At 40.0% G+C, this 19661-nt stretch overlaps 1 protein-coding gene across 3 annotated transcripts in view; it reads left to right on the top strand.

Annotated features, from left to right (window-relative positions):
- The window catches only part of LOC133664733 (phosphatidylinositol 4,5-bisphosphate 3-kinase catalytic subunit alpha isoform), a 99301-nt gene that overhangs the window by 19668 nt on the left and 59972 nt on the right, over window positions 1–19661 (top strand). For all 3 annotated transcript variants that reach the window (XM_062069602.1, XM_062069604.1, XM_062069603.1), the window contains 2 exons: window positions 6540–6790; window positions 14925–15170. In XM_062069602.1, coding sequence (XP_061925586.1) covers window positions 6540–6790; window positions 14925–15170 — 497 coding nt within the window. The remainder of the gene's footprint in view (window positions 1–6539; window positions 6791–14924; window positions 15171–19661) is intronic.

Here is a 19661-nt window from a genome sequence, read left to right as displayed (position 1 = left end):
TACTGTGGAATTTTGCGACAAAAACAGAGCTTTTTGTATTGGATACAATGGTGTCCGAATACTTCCGTTTCAACGATTGACGTCACGCGCATACGTCATCATACATAGACGTTTTCAACCGGAAGTTTCGTGGGAAATTTAAAATTGCACTTTATAAGTTAACCCGGCCGTATTGGCATGTGTTGCAATGTTAAGATTTCATCATTGATATATAAACTATCAAGACTGCGTGGTCGGTAGTAGTGGGTTTCAGTAGGCCTTTAAAATCTGTCCTTTTTTACGGCCAAATATTCGGTGCATCACTAGTCCAGTGGTTCTCAAATGGGGGTACGCATACCCCTGGGGGTACTTGAAGGTATGCCAAGGGGTACGTGAGATTTTTTTTAAATGTCTGTCAAAAAGAACTGTGAAAAGAAATGCAACAATGCAATATTCAGTGTTGACAGCTAGATTTTTTGTGGACATGTTCCATAAACATTGATGTTAAAGATTTATTTTTTTGTGAAGAAATGTTTAGAATTAAGTTCTATTACAATCCCCAAAGAGGGCACTTTAAGTTGATGATTACTTCTATGTGTAGACATCTTTATTTATAATTGAATCATTTGTTTATTTTTCAACAAGTTTTTAGTTATTTTATATCTTTTTTTCCAAATAGTTCCAGAAAGACCACAACAAATGAGCAATATTTTGCACTGTTATACAATTTAATCAATCAGAAACTGATGACATAGTGTTGTATTTTACTTCTTTATCTCTTTTTTTCAACCAAAAATGCTTTGCTCTGATTAGGGGGTACTTGAATTAAAAAATGTTCACAGGGGGTACATCACTGGAAAAAGGTTGAGAACCACTGCACTAGTCAATACTGCGCAAATAATAAACCTGTGTGTTTGTGTGTTTGTGTTTGTGTGTGTGTGTGTGTGTGTGTGTGTGTACTAAATTGTCAAAAGTATTTGGCCACCCATCCAAATGATGAGAATCAGGTGTCCTAATCACTTGGCCCAGCCACAGGTGTATAAAATCAAGCACTTCGGCATGGAGACTGTTTCTACAAACATTTGTGAAAGAATGGGCCGCTCTCAGGAGCTCAGTGATTTCCAGCGTGGAACTGTCATAGGATCCTACTGTTGGCTTTACTATAAGAAAACGGAAGAGTTTGGGAACAACAGCAACCAGCAACAGCGGCCATGAAGTGGTAGGCCACGTAAACTGACAGAGGGGTCAGCTGATGCTGAAGCGCATAGTGCAAAGACGTTCTGCACAGTTAGTTGCTACAGAGCTCCAAACATCATGTGACCTTCCAATTAGCCCACATACAGTACCCAGAGTGCTTCATGGAATGGGTTTCCATGGCCGAGCAGCTGCATCTAAGCCATACATCACCAAGTCCAATGCAAAGCGTCGGACGCAGTGGTGTAAAGCACGTCGCCACTGGACTCTAGAGCAGTGGAGACGCGTTTCCTGGACTGATGAATCACGCTTTTCCATCTGGCAATCTGATGGTTGAGTCTGGGTTTGGAGGTTGCCAGAAGAACGGTACATTTCGGACTGCATTGTGCCGAATGTGAAATTTGGTGGAGGAGGAATTATGGTGTCAGGTTGTTTTTCAGGAGTTGGGCTTGGCCCCTTAGTTCCAGTGAAAGGGACTTTGAATGCTCCAGGATACCAAAACATTTTGGACAATTCCATGCTCCCAACCTTGTGGGGACAGTTTGGAGCGGGCCCCTTCCTCTTCCAACATGACTGTGCACCAGTGCACAAAGCAAGGTCCATAAAGACATGGATGACAGAGTCTGGTGTGGATGAACTTGACTGGCCTGCACAGAGTCCTGACCTGGACCCCATAGAACACCTTTGGGATGAATTAGAAGGGAGACTGAGAGCCAGGCCTTCTCGACCAACATCAGTGTGTGTCCTCACCAATGCGCTTTTGGTAGACTGTAGGGGTGTAACGGTACGCATACTTGTATTGAACCGTTTCGGTACGGGTGTTTCGGTTCGGTTCGTAGGTGTACCGAACGAGTTTCCACACAGACATATTAATCTCCTGTTTGGGACACTTTGGCTGCGCGATACAACAATGGAGGACGGAGGTTTGCCGACATTGTTCAGCAGCTGCTTCTGACAACACGTCAAACATGCTAACCCATTTGAAGCGTCACCACCGCATTCAAGCAGCCTCTCCTCGGCGAGTCAGGCAGGTGTTATGAGAGTAGCTATGTGTGTGTGTGTGTGGCCCTTTAATATGTGACAGTATGTGAGGTGAGTGTGTGGGCGAGCGAGGTGAGGGAGCGGTAGCGTGAGTGCAGGGAGTGGCTAGTGTTTTTTGTTGGATTGGCTGTGTGCAAGACCTCAATAAAGCCACGTTTTGCAACTAATCGCCGGACTCCTCATTTACCCTGGAGTCCGGAGCTGTGGAGACCCACTGCCGGGTAGAGTGAAGGGTGTTGCCCCCGAGAATACATCGGCCCTGGAGGAGTGTCTCCCCTGCGCTCCTCGACTAGGGTCTGGGAGCCGGAAGCAGGAAAGGTGCAACACAGGGCTAAAGCAATAACAAATGTTTTTATAGCAGCAGATTTAAGTCCATATTGCATTAAAAACTAGATTTTGACCCACTTCTATGGTGGAAGAACAATGAGCCCATATATCCTCTTACTGCCAAGTTAGCCAGGCTGGGGGGGGGAATAAAATTTAATCTGAGGCTGAGTTGACTTGAAACTGTTTAAAGGCCTACTGAAATGAATTTTTTTAATTTAAACGGGGATAGCAGATCCATTCTATGTGTCATACTTGATCATTTCGCGATATTGCCATATGTTTGCTGAAAGGATTTAGTAGAGAACATCGACGATGAAGTTTGCAACTTTTGGTCACTGATAAAAAAAGCCTTGCCTGTACCGGAAGTAGCGTGACGTCACAGGTTGAAAGGCTCCTCACATTTCCCCATTGTTTACACCAGCAGCGAGAGCGATTCTGACCGAGAAAGCGACGATTACCCCATTAATTTGAGCCAGGATGAAAGATTTGTGGATGAGGAACGTGAGAGTGAAGGACTAGAGTGCAGTGCAGGACGCATCTTTTTTCGCTCTGACTGTAACTTACGTACAAACTGGCTCATTGGATTCCACACTCTCTCCTTTTTCTATTGTGGATCACAGATTTGTATTTTAAACCACCTCGGATAATATATCCTCTTGAAAATGAGAGTCGAGAATGCGAAATGGACATTCACAGTGACTTTTATCTCCACGACAATACATCGGCGAAGCACTTTAGCTACGGAGCTAACGTGATAGCATCGTGCTTAAATGGAGATAGAAACAAAATAAATAAGCCCCTGACTGGAAGGATAGACAGAAAATCAACAATACTATTAAACCATGGACATGTAAATACACGGTTAATGCTTTCCAGCTTGGCGAAGCTTAACAATGCTGTTGCTAACGACGCCATTGAAGCAACGGGACCTCACAGAGCTATGCTAAAAACATTAGTGCTCCACCCACGCCAGCCAGCTCTCATCTGCTCATCAACACCCGTGCTCACCTGCGTTCCAGCGATCGACGGAAGGACGAAGGACTTCACCCGATCATCCGTGCAGTCGGCGGCTACCGTCGGATAGCGCTTCTGCTATCCAAGTCAAAGTCCTCCTGGTTGTGTTGCTGCAGCTAGCCGCTAATACACCGATCCCACCTACAACTTTCTTCTTTGCAGTCTTCATTGTTCATTAAACAAATTTCAAAAGATTCACCAACACAGATGTCCAGAATACTGTGGAATTTTGAGATGAAAACAGAGCTTTTTTGTATTGGATACAATGTGTCCGAATACTTCCGCTTCAACTTTTGACGTCACACGCATACGTCATCATACATAGACGTTTTCAACCGGAAGTTCAGCAGGAAATTTAAAATTGCACTTTATAAGTTAACCCGGCCGTATTGGCATGTGTTGCAATGTTAAGATTTCATCATTGATATATAAACTATCAGACTGCGTGGTCGGTAGTAGTGGATTTCAGTAGGCCTTTAATGTTGCACTTTTTATATGTAAAAGAAAAGTTTTGTCATTTTATTTAATCTGAGCAACAACTTGAGGCAGTTTAATGTTGATTAACGTGGACCCCGACTTAAACAAGTTGAAAAACTTATTGGGGTGTTACCATTTAGTGGTCAATTGTACAGAATATGTACTGTACTGTGCAATCTACTAATAAAAGTCTCAATCAATCAATCAATCTAAAAAAGCACTTTATATGTAGAAAGGTTTTGTTAAGAAACCATTCTGAGCCTTATCTTGTTTAGTTTTTATTTTATATATGTTGACCACATTAACCCTGGCAATGGACCCTGTATGTACAAACCCCGTTTCCATATGAGTTGGGAAATTGTGTTAGATGTAAATATAAACGGAATACAATGATTTGCAAATCCTTTTCAACCCATATTCAATTGAATGCACTACAAAGACAAGATATTTGATGTTCAAACTCATAAACGTAAATTTTTTTTTGCAAATAATAATTAACTTACAATTTCATGGCTGCAACACGTGCCAAAGTAGTTGGGAAAGGGCATGTTCACCACTGTGTTACATGGCCTTTCCTTTTAACAACACTCAGTAAACGTTTGGGAACTTAGGAGACACATTTTTGAAGCTTCTCAGGTGGAATTCTTTCCCATTCTTGCTTGATGTACAGCTTAAGTTGTTCAACAGTCCGGGGGTCTCCGTTGTGGTATTTTAGGCTTCATAATGCGCCACACATTTTCAATGGGAGACAGGTCTGGACTACAGGCAGGCCAGTCTAGTACCCGCACTCTTTTACTATGAAGCCACGTTGATGTAACACGTGGCTTGGCATTGTCTTGCTGAAATAAGCAGGGGCGTCCATGATAACGTTGCTTGGATGGCAACATATGTTGCTCCAAAACCTGTATGTACCTTTCAGCATTAATGGTGCCTTCACAGATGTGTAAGTTGCCCATGTCTTGGGCACTAATACACCCCCATACCATCACAGATGCTGGCTTTTACACTTTGCGCCTCTAACAATCCGGATGGTTCTTTTCCTCTTTGGTCCGGAGGACACGACGTCCACAGCTTCCAAAAACAATTTGAAATGTGGACTCGTCAGACCACAGAACACTTTTCCACTTTGTATCAATCCATCTTAGATGAGCTCAGGCCCAGCGAAGCCGACGGCGTTTCTGGGTGTTGTTGATAAACGGTTTTCGCCTTGCATAGGAGAGTTTTAACTTGCACTTACAGATGTAGCGACCAACTGTAGTTACTGACAGTGGGTTTCTGAAGTGTTCCTGAGCCCATGTGGTGATATCCTTTACACACTGATGTCGCTTGTTGATGCAGTACAGCCTGAGGGATGGAAGGTCACGGGCTTAGCTGCTTACGTGCAGTGATTTCTCCAGATTCTCTGAACCCTTTGATGATATTACGGAGCGTAGATGGTGAAATCCCTAAATTCCTTGCAATAGCTGCTTGAGAAAGGTTTTTCTTAAACTGTTCAACAATTTGCTCACGCATTTGTTGACAAAGTGGTGATCCTCGCCCCATCCTTGTTTGTGAATGACTGAGCATTTCATGGAATCTACTTTTATACCCAATCATGGCACCCACCTGTTCCCAATTTGCCTGTTCACCTGTGGGATGTTCCAAATAAGTGTTTGATGAGCATTCCTCAACTTTATCAGTATTTATTGCCACCTTTCCCAACTTCTTTATCACGTGTTGCTGGCATCAAATTCTAAAGTTAATGATTATTTGCAAAAAAAAAAATGTTTATCAGTTTGAACATCAAATATGTTGTCTTTGTAGCATATTCAACTGAATATGGGTTGAAAAGGATTTGCAAATCATTGTATTCCGTTTATATTTACATTTAACACAATTTCCCAACTCATATGGAAACGGGGTTTGTATATGTATGTTATGCCATTGTTTACAAATTTGGTAAATAAATAACCAAAAAATTTATATTTTGTTGTTTTCTTACTGTACCGAAAATGAACCGAACCGTGACCTCTAAACCGAGGTACGTACCGAACCGAAATTTTTGTGTACCGTTACACCCCTAGTAGAATGGTGGCAAATTCCTATAAACACACTCCGCAACCTTGTGGACAGCCTTCCTAGAAGAGTTGAAGCTGTAATATCTGCAAAAGGTGGACCGACATCATATTGAACCCTATGGGTTAGGAATGGTATGGCACTTCAAGTTCATATGTGAGTCAAGGCAGGTGGTCAAATTGGAATTGGGCTTGTTGTTAGCTTGAGAATGGCAATAAAAAATAAAAATAGTGTCGGACCTTATTTTACTTTTAGTTTTTACCTAAAAAAACAACACATTTTTAAGGTGTGGCAGCTAATATGTTGTCATGGCGCACCGCCACAATCAAACACATTAAAGGGAAACCCTGGTAAGACATTTTGTGTTTTGTTACAAAAAAAATCACCCTCCATATATTTTCTTTCATGTTTTTTTTACTTTTTCTGTTTGCCTTGTATTTTGTTTCCTTCAGGTCAAATAATTGTGGTCATATGGGTCATTGTATCGCCCAGCAATGACAAGCAGAAGTATACTCTGAAGATCAACCACGATTATGTGCCAGAGCAGGTGATCGCCGAGGCCATCCGTAAGAAGACGCGCAGCATGTTGCTCTCCCAGGAGCAGTTAAAGATGTGTGTGCAGGAGTATCAAGGAAAGTACATCCTCAAAGTGTGTGGCTGTGACGAATACTTACTGGAGAAATACCCTCTGAGTCAGTATAAGGTAATCTCATTTCATCTGACGCGTATCCTTTTAAAAAGGCAAAGTACATCTGATCAAATTAACATCCAAATGCACTTGCCATTTATGAAGTGAAATGTATGAAAGGCTGCTTATAAGAACATAACACTTAACTAGAATAGGCAATTCCAGTAGGAATTGCGTGTGCATGCCGTATGTGCGCAAGCCGCCGATACATGTGAGTGGAACTGAAATGCTTGAATGGTGAGGATGAGTAAAGTGTTGGTACGGTTTGAATTGGATGAGAAATATGGGATTTGCATATTTGGTTTGTATATTGCTCATTTGTATATTGCTCATTCATTTTCAATAGAGCAAAATTCCTGGTAATTCCAGTTCATCTGAACATTTTCAGAACCGGAAAACATGTAGTAGGCTTGAATTTGCAGGAAGAGAGGAGTGTGTGGATAGTAGAACGGTTTGTATTGGGTGAGAAATATGGGAGTTGTAGAACTTTGAAAATGGCCATTTATTTAAATGGGAATTTCCTGGAAATTTGGGGATTTGGGGGAAAACAGATAATTGTCACAATCACTATTGTCCTAGATCAGGGGTGTCCAAAGTGCGGCCCGGGGGCCATTTGCGGCCCGCAGCTAATTGTTTACCGGCCCGACACACACTCTGCAAAAATTGCAAAATTGATAATATTGCAAAAATTTAAAAAAACATAAAAAAAAAGTGGAATGAGGTGAAATCTAACAAGAAAAAGTTGCAATGTTGACACAAAGCTGCCATGCAGGCTGTTTTTTTTCTTTTGTCTTTGTTTATTTTTTTATTTTTTTTGCCATTGCTAAAAAAAAAAAAAAGACAAAAAATCTATGTTATAATAAATTATTACTTAAAAAATATCACTTTAAAATGTTTTATGTGGAAAAAATATTGCATATATTGTGTGGTTGCCATAAAAAAAACATCAAAGTTTTATTTGACAAAAGAGCATAATACAAACAAAATAATAGTTCAAACGTAAAATCGACAGATATATCTGAAGTTGATCTCGTAATTTAAGTGTTAAAAGTAAAAAAAAAACTAATAAAAATGTATAACTTTATGAGTGGGGGACCTTTTGGATCCCAAATATATTTAGTAGGATTTTATTTAACATTTCACTGTGAGTACTCAAAAATATTAAAGAATTAAAATCAATGGTGTCCTGCATTATTGATCTTTTAGGGCTCTAATTACTAAATACTGCAGATTTCAGTTTTACTATAAAAAACAAAGTTGTCTTTGACAGAAAAGGCATAAAACCTTTTTTTTTTTTTTTTTTACTTTATATCAACCTGAAGTTGATATAGAGATTTACTGTAAGCGTTAAATTAAAAAAAAAAATAATTTGACTTATTTTTTACATTTTAATGACTGAGACCCTTTATGGTCCCCAGGAGCCCTAAAAGTTAAACAAAAAAAATCCATATATTTTGTTAAGGTTTGAAAATGAAAAATATCAAAATGGGCCCCGCATGCTTAAATTTTTCCGTGTGCGGCCCTCAGTGGAAAAAGTTTGGACACCCCTGTCCTAGATGAGGTGGCGACTTGTCCAGGGTGTACCCCGCCTTCTGCCCGGTTGTAGCTGAGGTGGGCTCCAGCGCCCCCCGCGACCCCAGGGGGGATAAGCGGTAGAAAATGGATGGATGGATGTCCTAGATGATATGAATTGGGTTGGTGTTGGAGTTTTTTTTAATCAGTCGAAAAATCTTGACGTGGTAACACCTTGTAACTGAGAATTAGTATTTCGGAATTCCCAGAATTTTGGTAAAACCAGGAATTTATACGAAACAAAAAAGGTATGTTTGACGTCCCAACTAAGTGGAATGTTTTGATGGTAGAATGGTTGGAATGGGTTGACGCATATAGGAAGAGAAGCCGAAATAAAAAAAGGTGGAAATAGGCCTTTAATTCCTGGAATTTTTTTAAAACTTGGAAAATAGTATGTGTTGAAAGGATGTGTTGAAAGTGGAAGGGTTTGAATCGGGTGAGAAATGTGGGAATTGTGCCAGTATGAAAATCGGCCCGTTCATTTTCAATGGGAAAAATGTCCACGAAAACCTGGAATTCCTGGTAATCTGGAATATTTGTAGAAGTCAGAACCGGAAAACATGTAGGCTTGAATTTGCAGGAAGAGAGGAGTGTGTGGATAGTAGAGCGGTTTGTATTAGGTTAAGAAATATGGGAGTTGTAGAACTTTGAAAATGTTCTACATTGGGGATTTGGGGAAAACAGAGAATTTTTCAAAATATAGATAACATCACAATTGTCCTAGATGATATGATTTGGGTTGTTGTTGGAATTTTTTTAATCGGTTGAAAAATCTTGACGTAGTAACACTTTGCAACTGAGAATTAGTATTTCGGAATTCCTAGGATTTCGGTAAAACCAGGAGTTTATACGAAAAAAAGGTACATTTGATGTCCCAACTAAGTGGAATGTTTTGATGTTAGAATGGTTGGAATGGGTTGAAAAATATAGGAAGAGAAGCCGAAATAAAAAAAGGTGGAAATAGGCCTTTAATTCCTGGAATTTTTTTGAACTTGGAAAATAGTATGTGTTGAAAGGATGTGTTGAAAGTGGGACGGTTTGAATCGGGTGAGAAATGTGGGAATTGTGCCAGTATGAAAATCGTCCCGTTCATTTTCAATGGGAAAAATGTCCACGAAAACCTGGAATTCCTGGTAATCTGGAATATTTGTCGAATTCAGAACCGGAAAACATGTAGGCTTGAATTTGCAGGAAGAGAGGAGTGTGTGGATAGTAGAACGGTTTTTATTGGGTGAGGAATATGGGAGTTGTAGAACTTTGAAAATGTTCTACATTGGGGATTTGGGGAAAACAGAGAATTTTTCAAAATATAGATAACATCACAATTGTCCTAGATGATATAAATTAAGTTGTTGTTGGAGTTTTTTTAATCGGTCGAAAAATCTTGACGTAGTAACACTTTGCAACTGAGAATTAGTATTTCGGAATTCCTAGGATTTCGGTAAAACCAGGAATTCATACGAAACAAAAAAGGTATGTTTGACGTCCCAACTAAGTGGAATTTTTTGATGGTAGAATGGTTGGAATGGGTTGAAAATTATAGGAAGAGAAGCCGAAATAAAAAAAGGTGAAAATAGGTCTTTAATTCCTGGAATTTTTTTGATCTTGGAAAATAGTATGTGTTGAAAGTAGAACGGTTTGAATCGGGTGAGAAATGTGGGAATTGTGCCAGTATGAAAATCGGCCCGTTCGTTTTCAATGGGAAAAATGTCCACGAAAACCCGGAATTCCTGGTAATCTGGAATATTTGTAGAATTCAGAACCGGAAAACATGTAGGCTTGAATTTGCCGGAAGAGAGGAGAGTGGGGATAGTAGAGCGGTTTGTATTAGGTTAAGAAATATGGGAGTTGTAGAACTTTGAAAATGTTCTACATTGAGGATTTGGGGAAAACAGGGAATTTTTCAAAATATAGATAACATCACAATTGTCCTAGATGATATGAATTGGGTTGTTGTTGGAGTTTTTTTAATCGGTCGAAAAATCTTGACGCCGTACACTAAAGTAATGTCCGATCATTACCTTATAAAATTCGAAGTTCGGACTCATTGTCAACAAACTAATAATAATAATAATAACTACTATAGCAGCCGCAACATTAATACTGCCACAACGACGACTCTTACTGACCTACTGCCTTCAGTAATGGCACCTTTCCCAAATTATGTGGGCTCTATTGATAACCTCACTAACAACTTTAACGACGCCCTGCGCGACACCATTGATATTGTAGCACCGCTAAAGCTAAAAAGGGCCCCTAAAAGGCGTACCCCATGGTTTACAGAAGAAACTAAAGCCCAGAAATTATCATGTAGAAAGCTGGAACGCAAATGGCGTGCGACTAAACTTGAGGTTTTCCATCAAGCATGGAGTGATAGTTTAATAACTTATAAACGCATGCTTACCTCAGCTAAAGCTAAATATTACTCAAATCTCATCCACCTCAACAAAAATGATCCTAAATTTTTGTTTAGTACAGTAGCATCGCTAACCCAACAAGGGACTCCTCCCAGTAGCTCCACCCACTCAGCAGATGACTTTATGAATTTCTTTAATAAGAAAATTGAACTCATCAGAAAAGAGATTAAAGACAATGCATCCCAGCCACAACTGGGTTCTATTAACACAAATACGACGGTATATACGACGGACATTGCCCTCCAAAATAGTTTCTCTCTCTTTGATGAAATAACATTGGAGGAATTGTTAAAATGTGTAAATGGGACAAAACAAACAACATGTTTACTTGACCCAATTCCTGGGAAACTTATCAAGGAGCTTTTTGTTTTATTAGGTCCATCAGTGTTAAATATTATAAACCTATCACTTTCCTCTGGTACTGTTCCTCTAGCATTCAAAAAAGCGGTTATTCATCCTCTACTCAAAAGACCTAACCTCGATCCTGACCTCATGGTGAACTACCGGCCGGTGTCCCACCTACCGTTTATCTCGAAAATTCTCGAAAAAATTGTCGCACAGCAGCTAAATGAACACTTAGTGACTAACAATCTCTGTGAACCTTTTCAATCCGGTTTCAGGGCAAATCACTCTACGGAGACAGCCCTCGCAAAAATGACTAATGATCTATTGCTAACGATGGATTCTGATGCGTCATCTATGTTGCTGCTTCTTGATCTTAGCGCCGCTTTCGATACTGTTGATCATAATATTTTATTAGAGCGTATCAAAACGCGTATTGGGATGTCAGACTTAGCCTTGTCTTGGTTTAACTCTTATCTTACTGACAGGATGCAGTGTGTCTCCCATAACAATGTGACCTCGGACTATGTTAAGGTAACGTGCGGAGTTCCCCAGGGTTCAGTTCTTGGCCCTGCACTCTTTAGTATTTACATGCTGCCGCTAGGTGACATTATACGCAAATACGGTGTTAGCTTTCACTGTTATGCTGATGACACCCAACTCTACATGCCCCTAAAGCTGACCAACACGCCGGATTGTAGTCAGCTGGAGGCGTGTCTTAATGAAATTAAACAATGGATGTCCGCTAACTTTTTGCAACTCAACGCTAAGAAAACGGAAATGCTGATTATCGGTCCTGCTCAACACCAACATCTATTTAATAATACCACCTTAACATTTGACAACCAAACAATTAAACAAGGCGACTTGGTAAAGAATCTGGGTATTATCTTCGACCCGACTCTCTCGTTTGAGTCACACATTAAGAGTGTTACTAAAACGGCCTTCTTTCATCTCCGTAATATCGCTAAAATTCGTTCCATTTTGTCCACTAGCGACGCTGAGATCATTATCCATGCGTTCGTTACATCTCGTCTCGATTACTGTAACGTATTATTTTCGGGCCTCCCTATGTCTAGCATTAAAAGATTACAGTTGGTACAAAATGCGGCTGCTAGACTTTTGACAAAAACAAGAAAGTTTGATCATATTACGCCTATACTGGCTCACTTGCACTGGCTTCCTGTGCACCTAAGATGCGACTTTAAGGTTTTACTACTTACATATAAAATACTACACGGTCAAGCTCCTGCCTATCTTGACGATTGTATTGTACCATATGTCCCGGCAAGAAATCTGCGTTCAAAGAACTCCGGCTTATTAGTGATTCCCAGAGCCCAAAAAAAGTCTGCGGGCTATAGAGCGTTTTCTATTCGGGCTCCAATACTATGGAATGCCCTCCCGGTAAAAGTTAGAGATGCTACCTCAGTAGAAGCATTTAAGTCTCATCTTAAAACTCATTTGTATACTCTAGCCTTTAAATAGACTCCCTTTTTAGACCAGTTGATCTGCCGTTTCTTTTCTTTTCTTTTCTACTCTGCTCCGGGGTGGACCGCTAGCCTGTCCATCAGATGGGGACATCTCTACGCTGCTGACCCGTCTCCACTCGGGATGGTTCCCGCTGGCCCCACCATGGACTGGACTTTCGCTGATGTGTTGGACTTTCACAATATTATATCAGACCCACTCGACACCGAGGATGTCGTTGTGGCTTGTACAGCCCTTTGAGACACTAGTGATTTAGGGCTATATAAATAAACATTGATTGATTGATTGATTGAATTTATACGAAAAAAAAAGGTACATTTGATGTCCCAACTAAGTGGAATGTTTTGATGTTAGAATGGTTGGAATGGGTTGAAGCATATAGGAAGAGAAGCCGAAATAAAAAAGGTGGGAATAGGCCTTTAATTCCTGAAATTTGTTTGAACTTGGAAATTGGTAGTTAGAATGTCCAGGATAAGCGGCATCTGTTGAAAGTGGAACGGTTTGAATCGGGTGAGAAATGTGAGAATTGTGCCAGTATGAAAATCGGCCCGTTCATTTTCAATGGGGAAAAATGTCCACGAAAACCTGGAAATTTGGGGACTTGGGGAAAACAGAATTTTTCAAAATATAGATAACATCACAATGGTCCTAGATCAGGGGTCACCAACGCGGTGCCCGCGGGCACCAGGTCGCCCGTAAGGACCAGATGAGTCGCCCGCTGGCCTGTTCTAAAAATAGCTCAAATAGCAGCACTTACCAGTGAGCTGCCTCTATTTTTTAAATTGTATTTATTTACTAGCAAGCTGGTCTCGCTTTGCCCGACATTTTTAATTCTAAGAGAGACAAAACTCAAATAGAATTTGAAAATCCAAGTAAATATTTTAAAGACTTGGTCTTCACTTGTTTAAATAAATTAATACGTTTTTTTACTTTGCTTCTTATAACTTTCAGAAAGACAATTTTAGAGAAAAAATACAACCTTAAAAATTATTTTAGGATTTTTAAACACGTATACCTTTTTACCTTTTAAATTCCTTCCTCTTCTTTCCTGACAATTTAAATCAATGTTCAAGTAAATTTATTTTTTCTATTGTAAAGAATAATAAATACATTTTAATTTAATTCTTCATTTTAGCTTCTGTTTTTTCGACAAAGAATATTTGTGAATTATTTCTTCAAACTTATTATTATTAAAATTCAAAAAAATTATTCTGGCAAATCTAGAAAATCTGTAGAATCAAATTTAAATCTTATTTCAAAGTCTTTTGAATTTCTTTTAAAAATTTTGTTCTGGAAAATGTAGAAGAAATAATGATTTGTCTTTGTTAGAAATATAGCTTTGTCCAATTTGTTATATATTCTAACAAAGTGCAGATTGGATTTTAACCTATTTAAAACATGTCATCACAATTCTAAAATTAATCTTAATCAGGAAAAATTACTAATGATGTTTCATAAATTCTTTTTTCAATTTTTTCAAAAAGATTCGAATTAGCTAGTTTTTCTCTTCTTTTTTTCGGTTGAATTTTGAATTTTAAAGAGTCGAAATTGAAGATAAACTATGTTTCAAAATTTAATTGTCAATTTTTTCGTGTTTTCTCCTCTTTTAAACCATTCAATTAAGTGTAAATATCCTTAATTATTAATAATAACATAGAGTTAAAGGTAAATTGAGCAAATTGGCTATTTCTGGCAATTTATCTAAGTGTGTATCAAACTGGTAGCCCTTCGCATTAATCAGTACCCAAGAAGTAGCTCTTGGTTTCAAAAAGGTTGGTGACCCCTGTCCTAGATGATATGATTTGGGTGGTTGTTGGAGTTTTTTTAATCGGTCGAAAAATCTTGACGCCGAGAGAATTAGTATTTCGAAATTCCTAGAATTTTGGCAAAACCAGCAATGTATATGAAAAAAAGGTATGTTTGATGTCCCAACTAAGTGGAATGTTTTAATGGTAGAATGGTTGGAATGGGTTGAAAAATATAGAAAGAGTAGCCCAAATTTGGGGATTTGGGGAAAACAGAGAATTTTTCTAAATATAGATAACATCACAATAGTCCTAGATGATATGAATTAGGTGCCAGTATGAAAATCGGCCCGTTCATTTTCAATGGGAAAAATGTCCACGAAAACCTGGAATTCCTGGTAATCTGGAATATTTGCAAAATTCAAAATATGATTGCCCTCGATTCCTGGCTGAGCCGCACATTTTGATACCAGAGGTTAAGACTGGATGAAACCTGGGACGTCTGAAAGTCTGCAAATGTTGGCAGAATAAGAAGAAAAATTATAATTATGTCTGTTCAATAAATGTCACATTGTCTGTCCACAGTATGTTCGCAGTTGCATCATGTTGGGGCGAATGCCCAACTTGATGCTGATGGCGAAAGACAGCTTGTACTCCCAACTGCCGAGTGACAATTTCACCATGCCGTCGTACGCAAGGAGAATATCCACAGCGACGCCCTACATGAACGGGGAAACAGCCACCAAGTCTCTATGGACCATCAACGGAAAACTGAGGATCAGAGTGCTCTGTGCCACTTACGTCAATGTCAATATCAGAGACATAGACAAGGTAAATAGATCAATGCAGCAGATAAGCTTAGTCACCTCTTATTTGAAGTTTTGTTGGTTAGTTTTCAGGTAGATCATTTTACGGTATTGACCTGAATATAGGACAACACTTCTTTATAAAACAAACTGATGACCATGTTCCTATTATGTGGCAGCCCGCCACAAATACATGTTATACGCTACAAATGGATTTGGTGCTAACTGCTAGGTGATGTAATGCATTGTAATTACTAGGGATGTAACGGTACACAAAAATTTCGGTTCAGTATGTACCTCGGTTTAGAGGTTACGGTTCGGTTCATTTTCGGTACGGTAAGAAAACAACAAAATATAAATTTTTTGGTTATTTATTTACCAAATTTGCAAAATCTTCCACCAAAAATATTTTTCTTAGTGGAATATTTGATGTGAAATATGTAATAATTCATAATAACATTGATTTTGATTCAATATTATTTTTTGAGCAATGACAGTTTGAAAGAAAAAAAAAACAGCTTTGTTTTATTAGTCAACATTGCAACTTTTTCTAACTTACATTTCACCTTGATTTTCATTTTTTTTCATTTTATTTATTTATTTCAGGCAATGACATAAAAAAGTACAAAGTTGACAACACATAATAATATAAATGAATATAGTGCAAAAGGTAATGTATAGTATGTAATGCATGATTGTCCAGTTTAGCCTGAAAGGGAGTGGGAAGAAGATAATTTATTTAATCCCACCCACAGTTCTCCATTCAGAGATTATTCACATGACAGTGTTTCCCATAAACTGCCAAGATACCTGTGGCGGTGGGGGCGTGGCTATGGGCGTGGTCACCATGACATCATCGAGTAATTTGCGTAATTTACTACAATGATTTGATTTTCTCTAAAAAGGCTCAAAAAATGTATACTTACTAATTAATAATAACAGTTTTGTTTTAAACGTCCATCCATCCATCCATTTTACAATATAATTACAACACTTTATGTACATATTTATATACAGATTTGAACAATAAGTTATTCACTGAAATATATTTATTAATTGTGGTTCTTACAAAAAATATATCTTATAAAATATAAAAGCTAAAATGTCTCAAAGCTCTGCCCCTTTAATTAGTGCATATTAAATAATTTAACTTTAGCCTACTACTACAACCATATTATTTACCGGCCAAGATTTCCAGCAGGTGGCGCTTCAAGGCAGCCGCAGTGTTTGTCGTCGGCATGTGCCCTCGATTTTTAAATGTGTTTTTAAGCTGTCCCTGTATTTTTTTAATCATAACAATTTCAGGGCAACGCGCTGGGAACGGTTTCATGCATCAGTGTGTGGCCATCGGTAGGATTCAAACGAGATGGAAGGACTAAATAATCGTAAATACCCTGCACACTTCCTAATGAGCTTGAAAAGACACGCAGCCCAGCTGATTGGAAACATAAAACAGACGCTGAGAAGCACTGGAATAGCCCGCAAAAGAAGCCGCGCGCGAGGATCTAAAGCCGGAAAAAACCGGCGGCAGAAAATAACAGTTACAGAAGGACACAGACCGAGCCCCATGCAAAAAAGGAAAAGGGTGAGTGTCCTGGCTGAAATACGCTGTGTTAAACCTGACCGAGAGAAGCCGCGCATGCCGAAGTTAACTCTCTGCAACGCCAGGTCATTGATAAACAAAACTGATGAATATGAACTGTTGTTGAAAACTTTAGATGCAGACATTGGGTGCGTTACTGAGACGTGGGCGCACAATAATATTCCGGATGAATCGTTGTCAATCAAGGACTACCAACTATTTAGGAGAGATAGAAATGGAAAAAGTGGAGGGGGCGTGGCTGTGTACTGTCATGAGAGACTGCAGGCAAAAAGAAGAGGGGACCTGGAGAGTGATGACTTTGAATGCGCATGGGTTCAAATACAACCACGCCGGACCCCCAGCAGTGTCTCAACCATATTTGTGGGAAACCTATATCACCCACCATGGGCAGATAAAAAATCGTGCCAGGACCAAGTCCTGGAGTATTTAATAACCACCATAGACACAATTAAAGTGTCTTCCCCCCATATGGGGCTATATTTATGTGGGGATTTCAATAAATTGCCCACAAAAATGCTGACCTCCTCCCACCCCGATATTCGGCAGATAGTTAAACGTCATACACGTGGGCAAGCCACCCTAGATCTGATTTTTACAAACATGGCTAACTTCTACAGCCCCCCAACCACCCTTGCCCCCCTAGGTGCAAGCGACCACAAGTGCTTGGTGCTGAGCCCAGTGAATACAACAGGGCAGAAACAACAGGTGAAGAGGAGGAGGGCTCGATTAGTGACCACAGAAAGAAAAGAGGCTCTGTCAACATGCATTGCTATGACTGACTGGTCTGCTGTCTATGAGGCTGTGGACGTCACTGCCAAAGCAGCAAGTTTTAACAACTATATCCAGACAGCAATGGACATATGCATGCCTGTGCGACTGAAAAAAATTACAAATGCGGACAAACCATGGATGACAGAGAAAATAAAACAGGCTATAAAGAAAAGACAAAAAGCCCACAATAAATGGGGTAAAGTGGGAAAATGGAGAGAAATCAGAAACTTCGTCCAAAGACTTATACGCAAGGCAAAAACTAGATATTATAAAAATGAAATGCAAAACCTAAAGAAAAAGAACCCCAAAGAGTGGTGGGACTATATAAATAAAGGACTAGGACGCGCTAAATCATCAACTGATGGAATAATCAAAATACAAGAAGTTGAAGAGGACAAAACTGCAGAAGCCCTGAACAACTTCTTTGCGGAGTCGTGGACTAAAGCAACGCCCTATTGTGTCTATCCCCTACCAAGAGCTACACCAAGTGACATCTGTAGCATAGGTGAGATGAAGCTAGCCCTCACTCGGCTGGACCCCCAGAAGGCAAGTGGGCCGGATGGCATTCCCACCTGGCTGCTGAAAGAACATGCAGAGGACCTGGCACCGGTCATCACACATCTGGCCAACTGCTCTTTCCAACAGGGGTGTGTCCCCGATGTATGGAAGGAGTCCAATGTCTGTCCCATACCCAAAGGCCAAGACCCTGGCTCAATCTCAAACTGGCGTCCTATCTCACTAACTTCTTGTGTGGGGAAAACAATAGAACGTTTTGTGTTGAAAAAGCTTATGCCAACAGTGCTTGACATATGTAAAAATCAATATGCATATCTGCCTAAGCACAGTACTACTATGGCTCTAGTCAGGGCAATGCACACCTGGCTTACCGAAACCGATTCCAAACCAACGATGGTGAGAGTACTGTTGGCAGATATGTCGAGAGCTTTTGATGTAATTGACCATGGGATCCTGATGCAAAACATACTGGACCTAGGACTGTGCCCATATCTGACAGCCTGGCTACATAGTTACATCTCAGGAAGGAGACAGAGAGTGGTGGCAAATGGAGCTCACAGCCCCTGGATTGAAGTTACATCTGGGGTGCCACAAGGGGGTGTTGTCTCCCCATATGTCTTCCTCCTTTACATGGCCACCCGGGATGCTGTTTTTGAGGACACCCTTGATGTCGGATATGCAGATGACATCGGGCTATCGAGAGCGATCCCCATATCCAACATCATGTCAGACACAACGATGTGCCAGGAGGCACAAAGGCTGGATGAATGGGCAGCAAATAAGAAAATGATACTCAACGGGAAGAAGTCGGTAGAACTCCGGATATGTTTTGCCCGAAATCCATCACAACCTCCTGCACTGATGTTGGGGGGACAGGAGGTCCCTGTCGTGGAAACAACAAAGTACCTGGGTTACCACCTCGATCAAAACCTGACTGGAGATGTGCACATGGAGAAGGCAATAAAAACCGCCTCCAAGCGGCTGCACTACCTCACAGTCATGGCGAGACATGGACTACCTGCAGACGACCTTGTTACCATCTACACCACTCTCATCAGGCCGTGTCTGGAATATAGCTCAGTGCTCTTAGTGGGCTGCTCCAAAAAACAACAGGCAGAGCTAGAGCGAGTCCAGAAACGTGCCTGTAAAATCATTACGAGGAGAGCTGGAAACATCTCACAACCCCTACCATCACTCCAGACCAGGAGAGAGGAGGCTGCAGTGAAGCTGGTCAGGGATATGCATGATGAGCAACACCCTCTGCATGACCTGCTACCTCCAACACGAGGCAGCCGCACTGCCAGGACATTGAGGAACCAACATAAGCTGGCTGAACCCGAGCCCAAAGCCAAGACAAAGAGACTTAAAAACTCTACCCTGCATACTGCAATTAAACTGTATAATAATACTATCTAATTAAATAAGTAATACAGTCATTTACCAGAATGCTAATAGTTTCCATGCTGCTGTTGCCCTGAAAATGAAAATGTTTTTTTTTTATATAAAATACTGTTTGTTCTTTTAATTTTTTTTAATCTTTGTTTGTTTAATATTCATTGTAAAGTTCAGCTGTTTTTTCAGTGGGGCCTTGGCTCCACTGCAAGCATGAATAAATAAAGTCAAGTC

Source organism: Entelurus aequoreus, linkage group LG14, assembly GCF_033978785.1.
Source record: "Entelurus aequoreus isolate RoL-2023_Sb linkage group LG14, RoL_Eaeq_v1.1, whole genome shotgun sequence".
Classification (NCBI taxonomy): domain Eukaryota; kingdom Metazoa; phylum Chordata; class Actinopteri; order Syngnathiformes; family Syngnathidae; genus Entelurus; species Entelurus aequoreus.
Note: the sequence above shows the minus strand (reverse complement) of the source record. Positions and strands in the feature narration are given on the sequence as shown.